General features: G+C 36.0%; 1 protein-coding gene across 7 annotated transcripts in view; it reads right to left on the bottom strand.

Moving 5' to 3' along the window:
• Positions 1-945: 945 nt before the first annotated feature.
• Positions 946-17,886, bottom strand: part of Myo6 (myosin VI) — a 155,883-nt gene continuing 138,942 nt past the window's right edge. For 5 of the 7 annotated variants that reach the window (XM_046430436.2, XM_046430438.2, XM_046430439.2 and 2 more), the window contains 5 exons: positions 16,545-16,648; positions 15,327-15,458; positions 5,816-5,842; positions 3,287-3,505; positions 946-2,750 (listed from right to left, as the gene is read on the bottom strand). In XM_046430436.2, the coding sequence (XP_046286392.1) occupies positions 2,551-2,750; positions 3,287-3,505; positions 5,816-5,842; positions 15,327-15,458; positions 16,545-16,648 (682 nt within the window). In that variant the 3' untranslated portion in view covers positions 946-2,550. The remainder of the gene's footprint in view (positions 2,751-3,286; positions 3,506-5,815; positions 5,843-15,326; positions 15,459-16,544; positions 16,649-17,886) is intronic. The other 2 variants (XM_046430437.2, XM_046430440.2) reach the window with 1 other exon arrangement.

The raw sequence follows: 17,886 nt of genomic DNA, 5'->3' as shown, positions 1-17,886 counted from the left end.
TCCCCAACTCTGCAACTAAGAAAACTGTTCTCTTAACTTATGTGGACTGTAAATACCTCCTGCTCTCATCAAGGACTCTGTGGTGGTGAAATTAGGGATTACATTAGAATTGAACATAAAAACATTTTGTTTTCTCTTTTAATATTTTATTTATGCCTACCTTTGCAAAGCATACACTATGGAAGGAACTGGTATTGGCAAGCACAAAGAACTGATGAGACAAGCATTAAGAGAAGATTAGTTATTTATATACAGTTAATTGGTTTAAACTTTTAATTTTAAATTTCAATTTAAATGACTGATTAAAATGAGTTAGTTGACTTTTGATTCCTAAAGTTTTCACACAGCATTTATAAGTTTGAATGTGAGTTTGATAAAGCAGCTGTATCAACATCTTTTAGAACATTACATCTCTATTTCCCCTCAAAGGTTGTTAGGGTCCTAAGTTTCTCCAGCAAAAGGTCTTCAGTAAATATGCACACCTGCTGTATGTAGGTTACACTACTATCTGAATCAGGGCAGTTCTGATAGGCACATTAACTCAGGAGACTATTTTAAATAGATAAATTCTAGGACAGCTGGGTGACATAATTAGAAACAAAGTGACTTAAAACTAATTCTAATTTTATTAACTCTTAGTCAAAAAACCAAGAAGACTTGTAATAATGCTTTGCTGTGATATATTTCTTTCAAATTCTTCAAAACATTAAGTTCTTTCATTATAATAATTTTGAACTTTTTAATTAATTTTCCATCCAGTGCCTATTCATATATCTAAGAGATACATAAAACTACTTCTGAAAACCATACGGAAGAGACAAGTCATCAAAAATCAATTTGGTTACTAAATTTTTTTCAAGGACTTTAATCATTAGTAATAATTAGGAAATAAAGCTAATCATTCACTATCCTACACAAACAAAAACACCAATTAAAGGCGAGAGATGGAAGAGAGAGAACAGGTCGTTTATTTCAGTAACTACACCTTTTGTCACCAATCATAGGAACCAAATGATCCAAGGGTGGGTAAGTGTAAGCAGTACAGCCTCCAAAAGATAATCACATTCACATTCTCAACTAATTAATAGCACAGACAGGGCCATTTCATTTCCTTAACACAAGACAATCATTTGCACAGCATCATAATAAATAAATATTTCTTCTATGAGAGAAGCAATTCTGAAAATAGTGTCTGTGGCTCCCAAACATTAACCCAATCAGCTGGGAAATATTTTCCTAACCGAGGTATTCTTTCTAAGGAAAAAAAAAATCACTGAAATTTCATTTCAAAGGTTAGCATGTTTAAAAATCAGGGGGAAAAAAAGGTACAGAGAATAATTTTACTTTCTAACTTTATTCTAAAACACAAACAAGACTTCTTAGGATTATGTCAACATAACTCCTTGATATATTTTTATCTCTAAATTCCTAATGTGAAAGTCATAAATATTAGGCTTGAAATTGCCAACATCTGATCAAGGCTAACAGCACACAAAGAAAGCTTTTTTAAATTATCTGTTATATGAAACAAGCAATTACTAAGTACAAGGGCTTTTGAATTACAAAGCTTATAAAACATCTCTACAATTACCAAAATCACAAAGGACAAAAAAGAATTTAGGAATGTTTTTTAAAAAAGATTTTGAAGCAGAACATCAGCTTAAATCATACGAAACAACTTGGACAAGATTCTGATACAAAAATCACAATAGAGATGAACTTGAAAGATTTTAATTTAGTCCAAAGGGCCACCTAAACCCTGTTTCCCTTTCTTAAAAGAGTTAGCTCAAAACTTTTAGACAGTTAAGCAATCTGAATTTCCTTTATTTGTCCATGAAACATCAAAAGAATATTCTGACATAAAATTTGATTGGAAAAAAAAAGAAAGAAAGAAAACTAATCTGTGCTGGATATCATTGGTTCCTCCTTTATCCCAGAACAATTAAATAAATTGAAGCTCCTTCCAAAATTCTAGGACTTAGGAAGAACTACTTCACCCAAACTAAGATACACTGCAAAGGAGAGGGAGAAAAAGTCAGAATTTCCATCTTTAATGAAAGTTTCCATGAATTTCTGAAAAAGCAGAGAAAATACATAGCTTTTCAGACCACAAACATCAGTGTCTTGATAATTTTAAGTGCCTTAATTCTTGTAAATTTAAGGTTTCATTATTCCAGTTAGAACATACCATGTCATCCATAAATAGCAAGTATTTTGAAAGTTTTAAAAATTTCTCTTTTCCTTGAGAACAATCATCATGGACTTTAGGAAGTCTGTTGGCAAAGAATGAGAAATGTCAGAATCAGTCCAGGTGTAACAAGCATGAGAATAATGAGAAGTTTAAGAGTACTGCCGTATACTCAAAAATAATTTTTAGGTCCCAAATTCACTACCATAACCTTAATTAACTTTAAATTAACGAAAAGCCATGATTATAAAATCTGCTCATTGTGCATAAGTAATTCTAACATGAGCAAGGAAGGGTTAATCTCTTGGTCACACTCCCTACCCAGTACCAGGGATCCCAGCTATAACTTAAGCGTGCAACGTCTACTTTAACAGATTCTGCAGCATGGCTGTTGCATATGTGGGTCGAGCTTGTCTGCTCTCAATTGCATTCTGAAGGTACTGGATGCCTCCACAGCGTTCCCAAATCTCTTCAAACTGTCTTGGCAAAATCTCAGCACCGCGCTTCCGTGTCAGGCCAGTCTCTTCAAGATTCAGCTCACACATCTCCATGTCATCCTTACCTGCATAAGGAGACATCAGAAAATTATCGTATCTCTTTTCAGAACCACTTTTTATGAGCTCTATTCCTTAAATACTATCAATTCTCATAGATTGGAGAGCTTTCTAAGACTTTATTTTCTTAAGATGAAAATTTGCTTCATAAATTTACCAGAAACAACTTAAATTTGTTCCCCACTAAGGAACCCTTCTAAATTTATAAACATTACCATTGATCAAACAAGTCATCGAGGTTAATAAAAATGCTACATGTCCTCAAGCTATTACAAAAGCAATGGGTTTAATTAAACATCAGTGAAGTTTCTTAGGATACCGACAAGTTTCAATGTGCTCTACTAGGATATAATTAATCTAAGCAATTTTACATTATAAATCAGTTAATCCTCAATTAACTGGAAATTTAACTTAGCCTCCAAACTCCACTACTCAACCCTCAAATTAAATGAATTATTGCATTATATATTAGAATGTTTCACTTAAGGGGGTCATAATCCTTTTTGTTTTATACATTTTTAATTTCCACGTGAATCATACATACCAGCCACAAGAAGGATGGGTGGCTTATCGGGATGGAGTTCCATTTGCCTGGCAATCCAGGGTCCATCAAAATGAGCATACCACCAGCCTTTTTTTTTACTCTGAGGGTCTTTGTACTGGTCAGCAGGGCGGATGAATGGAATGCGGAAGAAACGCTGCTGCCGGTTCATTTCCACCTCCTGCTGCCTGGCTGGAAGCTGAGTTGCTGGGTTCTGCTGAGCTATCACACACAATAAGAAAAGTCACAACAGCTCAAGGGAAAAGAAACAGACTTCAATACTATAATGCACAAAAATTTTTACCAAAAAGTTGGGGGGACTCATAATAGCAAACTTAAAGTGTAAATATTAATCACCAATAAATGAATTCAATTCAGAATGTGATTTCTTTGTTATCTTTCCCTAAAGATGTTTCTTGGCAACGCATGCATGGGTGCATGCACAACCACCACCACCATCACCACCATCACCACCAAAACTCTAGCAGATTCTCACAAATGACTGTCAGCAGTAACCTGAAATAAACTCACGTGGCAGAAGAAAAATATTATTTACTAGTATTATTTACTAGATTTCAAAAGCTCTCCAATGAATTCTGCAGAGTAATTTCTGTTGAACTATTTACAAGAAAACAAACAGTAATGTAAAAAAACTTGAAAAGATTTGTTGATTTAATCACTATTTTACAAAATGTGGAAGCCATATAAAATCTTTTTTTAATGGATTTGGGGATTTCAAACAGCCAAGATAACACAAATATTAAAAATATTTCATCAAATTCTTAACAAAACCACCCAAAAGACCTACACAGTAAGCATGAATATTTACTTACTTTGAAATCACTTTTCTCTTGGAAATCCACTGAAATAAGTGGAAAGGCTATAATGCTTGCTTCTCCTCACCAATAGAAAATAAAAATCTTTGCTTTCTGCTAGTACTAAGCAATGCGCTCATATTAATCTTTCTTCCCTTACTCAATTTTCATTACAGAACAATTAGGTTTTTATTTTATCTGCAAATACAAACATTTCCCTGGGGCAATGACTTTACATCTTTAATAGCATAATTTTGGTAAGCCTGCTTAATATGCTTTATACTCACAACTTTAAAAGTAGACCAACCATTTACTGCAGTTCCAAGAATATCAGTATGAAAATCAAAGTATGTCAATGAAAAATTGTATAAGATATATATGTTATAAAAATCAAGGACAGCCACGTGGCTTTTGTAAGAACTTTCAAATACTGAAAGGATGAAAATACTCTCACTCTACTTTCTACACCAAGAAACAGCAAACGGGTTATAGCAGTTGAATTTCTTTGCAAACCAGGGAAAGAAAAAAGCAGTTAGCAAAGCTATATATACCTATGAAAGAATGAGAAGCCAGTTGGGTTAGTGACTTTAAAAACTTCTGCAACACCTTTAGCATTATTAACAGAGATGTGCTTATTTAATCTTTTGTTCCTGTTCCCAAAAAGCTACTTTAGCACAGTGATTATACTTGTGCTAACTCAGTACTAACACCCTTAAAAGGATCAAAAAACAAAAACCCCTTCCTTCCATCTTAAGTAGTAAACTAAAATTTAATGTCCAGTTGATTGGAAATATACTCTGAAACTGGCAGTTATCCATTAATTAACCTATTTTTTTCTTTTAAAACAAGTCTCCTGTAACTCAACACATTGAATACAATTGAAAAACCAAACAAAGTCTCTCATAGCCATTTCTACTAATGAGAGAACTGAAAATTTGTTGAGGAAGCTAGAAACTAGTATCTATCTGGAAAAGTTAAAAAAATAGATATTAAATAGCTTGAAACTAATCTAAATTACTTTCTTTCTCATCAGAGTGCATTATCTTCAAAAATGTGAAATGTTTCAAATATAGCCCTATAAATTATTAGAAACACTTAAAAAATCAGGCTCAACTAGTTTATAAAATGAATATGACATTATATCCAAATCATTATTGCTCACTTGATTCTGGAAGAAATCTAGTGTATACTAAGGACACCCAAAGCTTCTAAATTTTAGAAGAAGGTGCATCAAAGGAAGTTATAAAAGTAACAAAATAATATTCTCTCCCTATTAGGAGGAATCATCATTAAACTTTTGCAAATTCCCATACAAAATTCAAATTTCTCTGGCTAGAAGTTCAGATATCATCACAGAGTTTGAAAATACAGTGTTTGAAACCAGCACCTAAGTTAGTCCTTGTTCTAAAAGATCAGCTGCTAAGTTGAAATAGTTTTGCTACAATAAGAATTGTGTATATTCAATTAAAATGTTATTTTTAAAATGGAAGTAATTTGAAAAAACAAGAGAATGATTTAATTAGATTTGTTTTGCATATGTATTTTGGAATAACCCAAACAAAAGCTTCATTTCAAGTTAAAATATATTTTAATAAGGATAAACTAACTTTAATATACTATAATTCCACTTAAAATTGTAGCAAAACAATGTTAGTACTTTGTAAAGTATTTTAACCCATCTTCCAGTTAGCTCATGAGTTACCACCCGTTGACTTACGTGAATTGTTCAAAAATGATGCAAAATCTGTGAACAAATATTTTATGTTGAAGAAAAGATAAAAATGCCAAAACCATTAAATGAGCATTTCTAATTTGTAAATCCATCCCATCAATTGAGGTGGTGACTAACAAGTAAATATCTTAGCATTAAGCCAAAACCTACAAGCAGACACTACTTTCTGATCTTAAAAAAAAAAAAAAAAAGCTATTTTTTTAGGAAATTCTTTTAATTTCGGGACACATAATATCAAACAAAAAACCTAACACAATGACTTAATAGACACAGTACTTTTATCACATATTCAGTATGTTTTAATTTCTTAAAATTTTCTAAATTTTAATCTCATGCCATTTTTGTTTTAAGAATTATAGGATAAAAGTATTTACAAAATCATTATTTTAAGCAATTAATTATTATAAATATTTACTGGGGGCAATTTGTCACTTCTCTTAAAAATTACTTCTGAAAATCTTTTTGTGCAGTAAATGAGATGAGAGCGTGTTCATTAAGCACAGCACAAGAAAAGGGTCTGAAAGCTTCTCACTCATTATTATAGGCATTGGCCAAGAAATGTCAATGTTTATTTTTGGAGTCAATAATATCAAGTTATATATTTGTTAATCAAAATGTCATTTTCTTAAATGAATGAATTCTAATCCTTCTAAATATCAGACTGTGTAACGATTCCTTTTAAAGAGTGTCTAGCTGTCTGTCCCCTTAGGAAACCATCTAAGTGTAGAATTTTCTCAACTGAACTGTTAATAAACATCTTGATCTCCTTCACCTTTCCCTTTAGCTATACTCCTGTGTCAGACTAAATTTTATAAAAGAAAAGCAAGACAGGTTCAGAGCAGAACTAAAAATGACTGATATTCAAATCATCTGAAGGCTAAATACATATAAATTATGTTCATATAAAATCTCTAAGTTAAATCGTAAACCCAGATGGCATTATTAGGAAATTTTCCTAATTTACTCTTTTGTTGTCTCCAATAAACAAGTAACAGAAACAGTACTTAAACCTACAAGGTGAATTATGTATTACTTGTACCTTTGGGGACAAAGCTAGATTAAATAAAGCATCAAAGTTTGGTTTAAAAATATATGAAATATTTGTACACTCATTTAAAGTCTGTGCACTGAATATTATAATATTAGGGTTTTTTTGCTTTGAGTATAATCACTGAGATATATAAATTTTGAAATACAACATAATGAAAATCTTTCAGGCTAAAGGTAATACTTAGACCATTTACAGCAAAAAAAGAACAGCTCATTGCTATTGTGCCAGAAATTTGGTATATAGGCAATGAACAGGTAATGAAATCATTCTGTCATCTTCAATACACAGAGAAAATGTTTAATGGAGCTTCCATCTGCCATTTTTTAGTTATATGTAAGGTCTCAATGTCTCTTCACAGTGTTATATGCTGCCTGGTAACACCCTTTCAGCTTTCAATGGCATTAACATCTTCCTTACTAATAACAACATTGCCCTCAATCTATTCCTTGCAACAATTTAGAAATGCTAAAATTTCACCATTTAACTGACTTTATCAATCATTGCTTTTATTTACTTGGAAGGTAAATAAAATACATCCAAGAAAAGCAAAATACATCCAAGAGCTCATTTTCTAAGGAAACTTGGGTCATAATTACTAACTCTACTATCAAGTGTCAAGAAAACATCCCTGAGAAAAGGCCCAGGGGCCCGCGGCGGGACAGAGCTTCCAATCACTCCTGCAAGGTAGGCGGGCCTGCGACCCACTGGCAGAAGAGGAGCAGCGACCTGCTGAGACGCAGAGCCGCCCCCTCCCCCTGCACCGGCAAGGTAGAGGGAACTGTGACCACGCACAGAGCAGGCCCAGCGGCCTGCTGAGGGGCAGAGCCACCCCCCCACCCCCCGCGCCTGCCAGGTGACCACCGACAGAAAAGGCCCAGTGGCCCGCAGTGGGACAGAGCTTCTAATCACTCCTGCAAGGTAGGCGGGCCTGCGACCCACCGGCAGAAGAGGAGCAGCGACCTGCTGAGAGGCAGAGCCGCCCCCTCCCCCTGCACCGGCAAGGTAGAGGGAACTGTGACCACGAACAGAGCAGGCCCAGCGGCCTGCTGAGGGGCAGAACCGCCCCCCACCCCCGCGCCTGCCAGGTAGGTGGAACTGTGACCACGGACAGAAAAGGCCCAGTGGCCCGCGGTGGGACAGAGCTTCCAATCACTCCTGCAAGGTAGGCGGGCCTGCGACCCACTGGCAGAAGAGGAGCAGCGACCTGCTGAGAGGCAGAGCTGCCCCCTCCCCCTGCACTGGCAAGGTAGAGGGAACTGTGACCACGCACAGAGCAGGCCCAGCGGCCTGCTGAGGGGCAGAGCCACCCCCCACCCCCCGCGCCTGCCAGGTGACCACCGACAGAAAAGGCCCAGTGGCCCGCAGTGGGACAGAGCTTCCAATCACTCCTGCAAGGTAGGCGGGCCTGCGACCCACCGGCAGAATAGGAGCAGCGTCCTGCTGAGAGGCTGAGCCGCCCCCTCCCCCTGTGCCGGCAAAGTAGAGGGAACTGTGACCATGCACGGAGCAGGCCCAGTGGCCTGCTGAGGGGCAGAGCCGCCCCACACCCCCCGCGTCTGCCAGGTAGGGGAACTGTGACCACCGACAGAAAAGGCCCAGTGGCCTGCGGCGGGACAGAGCTTCCAATCACTCCTGCAAGGTAGGCGGGCCTGCAACCCACCGGCAGAAGAGGAGCAGCGACCTGCTGAGAGGCAGAGCCGCCCCCTCCCCCCAGCGCCTGCAAGGTAGACGGAACTGTGACCACCATCAGAGCAGGCCAGACCTGCAACCAAGAGACAGAACAGGCCCAGTGGCCTGAGGAAGGGTAGAGCCGCCCCCCCGCGCCTGCAAGGTAGGCGCACCTGCGACCCATTGGCAGTACAGCCCCAGAGGCCTGCAGAGGGGCAGTGCCGCTGCCTGCGCCTGCAGAGTAGACAGAACTGTGACCACCGACAGAACAAGCCTAGCGGCCCGCAGAGGGACAGAGCCGCCGCCCGCTCCTGCGAGGGAGACTTTGCAACTATACAAGACCAATATAAATATATAGGGGGAAAATTCCATAGCACAACAGTTTCACCAAGTAGAAAGGAACGCGAACAGTATGAAGAGACAAGGAAAGAAAGGACCACAAGCATTGCAGGTCAACTCAACGTTAGAAGAGGTAATAGCTGCAGCAGATGGAATGTCAGATAAAGAATTCAGGATATACATGCTTCAGATGATCTGGAGTCTCAAGGAAGACATCAGACAGCAAAATCAGACAATGAAAGATCACTTCAACAATGAACTACATAAACAAATCCAAGAAGCAAAAGATCAACTATACAGGGAAATAGAGGTTATAAAAAACAAACAAACAGAAATCCTAGAAATGCAGGAAGCAATAAGCCAACTTAAAAACTCAATTGAGAATACTACCAGCAGAGTAGAACACTTAGAAGACAGAACATCAGACAATGAAGATAAAGTATTTCAACTTGAAAAGAACATAGACAGATCAGCAAGACTGTTAAGAAACCATGAGCAGAACATCCAAGAAATATGGGATAACATCAAGAGACCAAATTTAAGAGTCATTGGGATACAGGAAGGGACAGAGTTTCAAACCAAAGGAATGAGCAATCTATTCAATGAAATAATACGAGAAAACTTCCCAGACTTGAAGAATGAGACAGAACCCCAAATCCTAGAAGCCTACAGGACGCCGAATGTGCAAAATCATAAGAGACCCACACCTAGACACATTATAATGAAGATGCCCAACATACAGAATAAGGAGAGAATTTTAAAAGCTACAAGAGAAAGGAAGCAGATCACATTTAGGGGTAAGCCAATCAGGATAACAGCTGATCTTTCAACACAGACTGTGAAAGCTAGAAGATCCTGGAATAACATATTTCAAACACTGAAAGAAAATGGGTTCCAACCAAGAATTGTGTTTCCAGCGAAATTAAGCTTCAGGATGGAAGATGAAATTAAAACCTTCCACGATAAACAAAAGTTAAAAGAATTTGCAGCTAGAAAACCATCTCTTCAAAACATCCTTGGCAAAACATTACAGGAAGAGGAAATGGAAAATAACAATGAAAACCAACAGTGGGAGGTAGGACACTAAAGGGGGGAAAATAATCAAAGAGGAAAACAAACCATGTTTAGTAACATAAATAAACAAATATGGCTGGAAGAACAACCCATATCTCAATAATAACCCTAAATGTTAATGGCTTAAACTCACCAATCAAGAGACACAGGCTAGTAGAATGGATCACAAAACAAGACCCAACAATATGCTGCCTACAGGAGACGCATTTGATAGGAAAAGACATACATAGGCTGAAGGTGAAAGGTTGGGAAAAATCATATCACTCATATGGACTTCGGAAACAAGCAGGAGTATCCATACTCATATCAAATAAAATAGATTTCAAGCCAAAGTTAATCAAAAGGGATAAAGAGGGACACTACATACTGCTCAAGGGAACCATACACCAACAAGACATAACAATCATAAATATATATGCCCCAAACAATGGTGCAGCTATGTTCATCAAACAAACTCTTCTCAAGTTCAAGAGTCTAATAGACCACCATACAATAATCATGGGAGACTTCAACACACCTCTATCACCACTGGACAGATCTTCCAAACAAAAGTTGAATAAGGAAACTATAGAACTCAATAACACAATTAATAACCTAGACTTAATTGACATATATAGAATATACCACCCAACATCAAGCAGTTACACTTTTTTCTCAGCAGCACATGGATCCTTCTCAAAAATAGACCATATATTATGTCACAGGGAAACTCTTAGACAATATAAAGGAGTAGAGATAATACCATGCATCCTATCTGATCATAATGGAATGGAACTGAAAATCAATGATAAAAGAAGGAAGGGAAAAGAATACATCACTTGGAGAATGAACAATAGGTTACTGAACGATCAATGGGTTATAGAAGATATCAAGGAAGAAATTAAAAAATTCTTAGAGATTAATGAAAACACAGACACAACATATCGGAATCTATGGGACACATTGAAAGCAGTTCTAAGAGGAAAATTCATTGCTTGGAGTTCATTCCTTAAAAAAAGAAAAAACCAACAAATAAATGATCTCATACTTCATCTCAAAATCCTAGAAAAAGAAGAGCAAAACAACAGCAAAAGAAGTAGAAGGCAAGAAATAATTAAAATCAGAGCTGAAATTAATGAAATCGAAACAAAAGAAACAATTGAAAAAATTGACAAAACTAAAAGTTGGTTCTTTGAAAAAATAAACAAAATCGACAGACCCTTAGCCATGCTAGCGAAGAGAAGAAGAGAGAGAACTCAAATTACTAACATACGGGATGAAAGAGGCAATATCACAACAGACACTTCAGAAATACAGAAGATAATCAAAAATTATTTTGAATCCTTATACTCCAATAAATTAGAAGATAGTGAAGGCATAGATAAATTTCTTAAGTCATATGATCTGCCCAGATTGAGTCAGGAGGATATAGACAACCTAAACAGACCAATATCAATTGAGGAAATAGAAGAAACCATCAAAAGACTACCAACTAAGAAAAGCCCAGGACCGGATGGGTATACAGCAGAGTTTTACAAAACCTTTAAAGAGGAACTAATACCAATACTTTTCAAGCTACTTCGGGAAATAGAAAAAGAGGGAGAACTTCCAAATTCATTCTACGAGGCCAACATCACCCTGATACCTAAACCAGACAAAGACACTTCAAAGAAAGAAAACTACAGACCAATATCTCTAATGAACCTAGATGCAAAAATCCTCAATAAAATTCTGGCCACTCGGATACAAAAACTTATCAAAAAAATTGTGCACCATGATCAAGTAGGATTCATCCCTGGGATGCAAGGCTGGTTCAATATACGGAAATCAATAAATGTTATTCACCACATCAATAGACTTAAAAATAAGAATCATATGATCATCTCGATAGATGCGGAAAAAGCATTTGACAAAGTACAGCATCCCTTTATGTTCAAAACTCTAGAAAAACTAGGGATAACAGGAACATACCTCAATATTGTAAAAGCAATCTATGCTAAGCCTCAGGCTAGCATCATTCTGAATGGAGAAAAATTGAAGGCATTCCCTCTAAAATCTGGAACAAGACAGGGATGCCCTCTCTCACCACTTCTGTTCAACATAGTTCTCGAAACACTGGCCAGAGCAATTAGACAGACGAAAGAAATTAAAGGCATCAAAATAGGAAAAGAAGAACTTAAATTATCACTGTTTGCAGATGACATGATTCTATACCTAGCAGACCCAAAAGGGTCTACAAAGAAACTATTAGAGCTAATAAATGAATTCAGCAAAGTGGCAGGATATAAAATCAACACGCATAAATCAAAGGCATTCCTGTATATCAGCGACAAATCCTCTGAAATGGAAATGAGGACAACCACTCCATTCACAATATCTTCAAAAAAAATAAAATACTTGGGAATCAACCTAACAAAAGAGGTGAAAGACTTATACAATGAAAACTACAGAACCCTAAAGAGAGAAATAGAAGAAGATCTTAGAAGATGGAAAAATATACCCTGTTCATGGATAGGCAGAACTAACATCATCAAAATGGCGATATTACCAAAAGTTCTCTATAGGTTTAATGCAATGCCAATCAAAATCCCAACGGCATTTCTTGTAGAAATAGAGAAAGCAATCATGAAATTCATATGGAAAAACAAAAGACCCAGAATAGCAAAAACAATGCTAAGCAGGAAGTGTGAATCAGGCGGTATAGCGATACCAGACTTCAAACTATACTACAGAGCAATAGTAACAAAAACAGCATGGTACTGGTACCAAAACAGGCGGGTGGACCAATGGTACAGAATAGAGGACACAGAAACCAATCCACAAAACTACAACTACCTTATATTTGATAAAGGGGCTAAAAGCATGCAATGGAGGAAGGATAGCATCTTCAACAAATGGTGCTGGGAAAACTGGAAATCCATATGCAACAAAATGAAACTGAATCCCTTTCTCTCGCCATGCACAAAAGTTAATTCAAAATGGATCAAGGAGCTTGATATCAAATCAGAGACACGCCGTCTGATAGAAGAAAAAGTTGGCTACGATCTACATACTGTGGGGTCGGGCTCCAAATTTCTCAATAGGACACCCATAGCACAAAAGCTAATAACTAGAATCAACAAATGGGACTTACTCAAACTAAAAAGTTTTTTCTCAGCAAAAGATACAATAAGAGAGGTAAATAGAGAGCCTACATCCTGGGAACAAATCTTTACTCCTCACACTTCAGATAGAGCCCTAATATCCAGAGTATACAAAGAACTCCAAAAATTAGACAATAAGAGAAAAAACAACCCAATCAACAAATGGGCCAAGGACCTGAACAGACACTTCTCAGAGGAGGACATACAATCAATCAACAAGTACATGAAAAAATGCTCACCATCTCTAGCAGTCAGAGAAATGCAAATCAAAACCACCCTAAGATACCATCTCACTCCAGTTAGATTGGCAGCCATTATGAAGTCAAACAACAACAAGTGCTGGCGAGGATGTGGGGAAAAGGGTACACTTGTACATTGCTGGTGGGACTGCAAATTGGTGCAGCCAATTTGGAAAGCAGTATGGAGATTTCTTGGAAAGCTGGGAATGGAGCCACCATTTGACCCAGCTATTCCCCTTCTCGGTCTATTCCCTAAAGACCTAAAAAGAGCATGCTACAGGGACACTGCTACATCGATGTTCATAGCAGCACAATTCACAATAGCTAGACTGTGGAACCAACCTAGATGCCCTTCTATGGATGAATGGATAAAAAAAATGTGGCATTTATACACAATGGAGTATTACTCTGCATTAAAAAATGACAAAATCATAGAATTTACAGGGAAATGGATGGCATTAGAGCAGATTATGCTAAGTGAAGCTAGCCAATCCCTAAAAAACAAATGCCAAATGTCTTCTTTGATATAAGGAGAGTAACTAAGAACAGAGTAGGGTCGAAGAGCATGAGAAGAAGATTAACATTAAACAGGGATGAGAGGTGGGAGGGAAAGGGAGAGAGAAGGGAAAATGCATGGAAATGGAAGGAGACCCTCAGAGTTATACAAAAGTACATACAAGAGGAAGTGAGGGGAAGGGGAAAAATAATATAGGGGGGACAAACGAATGTCAGTAGAGGGAGCAGAGAGAGAAGAGGGGAGGGGAGGGGAGGGGAGGGGAGGGGGGATAGTAGAGGATAGGAAAGGCAGCAGAATACAACAGACACTAGTATGGCAATATGTAAATCAATGGATGTGTAACTGATGTGATTCTGCAATCTGTATATGGGGTAAAAATGGGAGCTCATAACCCACTTGAATCAAATTGTGAAATATGATATATCAAGAACTATGTAATGTTTTGAACAGCCAACAATAAAAAAATAAAAAAAAAAAAAAAGAAAAAAAAAAAAAAAAAAAAAAAAGAAAACATCCCTTTTTGAAAAAAGATATTAAGCCTGCTATCATCTTGACATTAACTGGAACTAAGCTAATAAACCATGACAGTATAAAAGCAGCAAGTTGAATAAATGAAATTCCAATAATTGCTTTAAAGATAGAAATTACAACGCACATATCACAGGTATTCGGAAAATTAATGTTAAAGCTTGTGTTGCTTTTACTAGGTTAAATCTGATCATTTTCTAATTTCAAATATATACTTGGCCTTTTACATAATAAGATCTCAGTCAAAAAAAATCAATTCATGGTGCAGGCACAACACTAACTAGTCTGAACCAAAGTAACATTTCTCACTCACATTTTACAAAATTATAAAAGATTTACAGTGACTTTTTAAACAAAGGAATTACAATGTTAATGAATAACATATGTACAAATTCCTTTCCTTTTCTGGGCTATAATCCTATTCTGAGAGGAACCAGAAGATACTAAGGCCTACATATTAAAAACATAACAATATTTGGGTATTTCAGGGAAATACTCCAAGAAACTGAGCCACATTAAATTTAAAAATAATAAAATTTGTAGAAAACAAAAACATTCATTTTTCACATGTCAAACTCATTTAACATGGAAAGTAAAAAGTCATAGTAATCTTTACATTTTCACACATGAAAGAGTACATAACAATGTATGTGAATATTTATGTGTGGAAAACTATGTATTTACAACAGTACTGAACAATGTCTGCAGTACAGACAAGAAAATTCTAACCTCTAGAATTTATTTTAACAAATAAACTCAATAAATTTTAACAAAAATAGCTTTAAATAAAAATAAAGCTACAAAGAACAGGCCACCGTGGCTGTTATCAGGTTCAAAGGATTATTGTCCAGAGAAAGAAAACATTTACATTGGATATTTTTACCTGAAAGTCAAACATAGTTATATATATTTATATACATATGCTTTGGAACAGTCAAAAGTACAGATTTATTTTTACCATAATCAGTAACAGACTTTGGAGCACGTTGCTCTGTTTCAGTATTTCTCTTCTTGTTCTTAGATTTCCACGCATGATACACTTTTAGTCTCCTATGAAATTCTTCTCTGCAAGCTGCCAGGAGCTCAATATCTATTGATTTACATAGAGTCAAAAAAATTAAAAAGTTAACATCCTAATTTATTCACCTAACAAAATTGTGCTATGGCATAAAAAGATGTACATACATCTATCTATCTACCATATCCATGCGCATGCACACACGCACACACATATACACATAAGGTTTTTGCTTTTAATTTAATAGTACAAAACCAAAAGTAAGTTACTCATAAAGATGAGCAGTTTATAATATTATCTTTTATATTAACAGAGCATTTTCTCAAGCATTATTACTATCTTACATCAATTGTTCTACATAAGAATGTTGAACTAAACAGGTATTCTATATTTGAAGAAACTAAACCAGAAAGGTTAACAATAAAAAGTCATGCTCAAAAATAATCCAGATTTAGATGCAACACATTTTTTATATTCACAATTATTCAGATCTATTCAGTGAAAAGGAAAAGAACACACTGGGAAATTCTGTCCAATCATGATGTTTTCATTCCTAGACAGAGAGTCCTGAATTCAAACACTGTGATTTAAACAAGAACATAACTATGTGGGGTCCTCTGAATATTGTTTTTTACACAATTTTTCTGTTGGGAGAAAAATAGATTTAAAAATAAATGACTACATTGCTATTTGTCACTCTGCATTCATGTCTAAAAGATTGAGACATGCAGGTATTTAACTATTACAAATAACATTAGAAGAGCCAGTCATTAATGTAGCCCAAACCATAACATGTATTTGCTCCTCCTCTCTGGCCTGGGTAAGACACAGGCAAAATGCACTTGATTTATCAAGTATTTCTTTGGTTTTCTGAATAAACTAGGTCTTATTTCAAGGGAACAAAGAGTAACAAACCAGTTTAAGTTAATTTACATAATATATATATAATATTATTATATATATGCCATCCCACTCTATATCTGATGTATATGTAAACAGCTAATGTTAAAAAAAATACATACACACATATGTATATATTTCTCAAAATCAAAAAAAGAAGTCTTTAACAGACTTAAAAGAATATTGCCAATATAGATATTTATTTTACTACCTATCAGTATGGACCCATCACATTTTTCATCCTCTGCATACACTTACCACAAGAAGTATTAATGGTATCACGTAGTTCTGCATATTTCCATTTACTAAGATCATGTTTCTTGGTACCAGCAGCTGCCTTGGTGGCTTGTACAGCAGGACCTCTGTAATGATTATATATTTTTGTGTATTTAAACTTGAAACATTGACTAAAGAGCCAAGAAAGTATTCATAAGTTTGAGAACTGGAAACTACTAGAAAAACATAATAATTTTTGTGTCTCTGATAGATGAGATATAAATGGTGTAATGGTGGGCTTGGGGTCTATCTCAGGTAGACCCCAATGTGTGAGCCCCTGGATTACACCCTCAATACCTGGGAGGAAAAAAAGTTATACTAAAAGATGGTCAAGTAAATTAAAATTCTCCAGCATGACACTTGATAACCACCTTATATTTTTACATCAGGACTTTTGATCTCATTATTCTAGTTATAGGGACTTCCCCAGAATTCAGTTTAAAAATTAGTATGGATCTATAAACAGCTAATGTTAAAAAAAATACATTTATATGTATTTCTCAAAACAAAAAAAGAAATTCTCAGCAGATTTAAAAGATCATTAGTACACATTAATGGCTTTTCTATGAGCCATTAGGCTGCTCATTTCCATCACCTGCAGGGGCTGCTGAATGTTACAGATGGCCACACCTACTGACTCAGAATCTCCCTGGGCATAAGGACGTTTATGGGGTCCACAGGTGAGTAGCCAAACTGCAACAAAGTCATAAAAGATAGGCTAAAAGAACTGCTAGAGTCTAGAAACGCTAAAAGTTCCATAAGAGAACAAACCATATCCTCATACTTAGTGAGTCATAAGAGGTTTTAGGTCAAGAGGTAGATAACTGATTTCAAAGTGTTGTATCCTGCACCTTTTAGGAAAAACATTTGAATGAGAAAAAGGGAAGAAAACACTCTAAGATACTCGATAAAATGGGGGTAAATTCAACCTTTTCATAATAATGCTACTCAGAGTGAAGATTTGGTTTTTGTGTACATAGTTTGAGATCATTAATCAGAAAATATGTGAATAATTTCTGTAATAATGAACATTACTTTTCAGCAAAAGATTACACTTCGCACATGGCAGACACTCAGAATCAAGCTGCTCAATGTAACAAAGGAGGAGTTGAATCAGACTTTAAGACATGAAAAGAAGGTAGCACAAATATTAATATAACTAAATATTAAAGAACTAAAATGCCATTTCTCAGATTAATGCAAGAAAATTCTATATCATCTAGTACTCAGCAAATATTTCCTTTTAAAGAGGGATAATCAATGTATATTATGAAAAATAAGTTTATCTTCTCACCATTTTACATTTTCAAAAATAACAATCCTA

Source organism: Marmota monax, unplaced genomic scaffold (genome assembly GCF_021218885.2).
Source record: "Marmota monax isolate L192 unplaced genomic scaffold, Marmota_monax_Labrador192_F-V1.1 WCK01_AAM20220418_F8-fsc00227, whole genome shotgun sequence".
NCBI classification, from domain to species: Eukaryota; Metazoa; Chordata; class Mammalia; order Rodentia; family Sciuridae; genus Marmota; species Marmota monax.
Note: the sequence above shows the minus strand (reverse complement) of the source record. Positions and strands in the feature narration are given on the sequence as shown.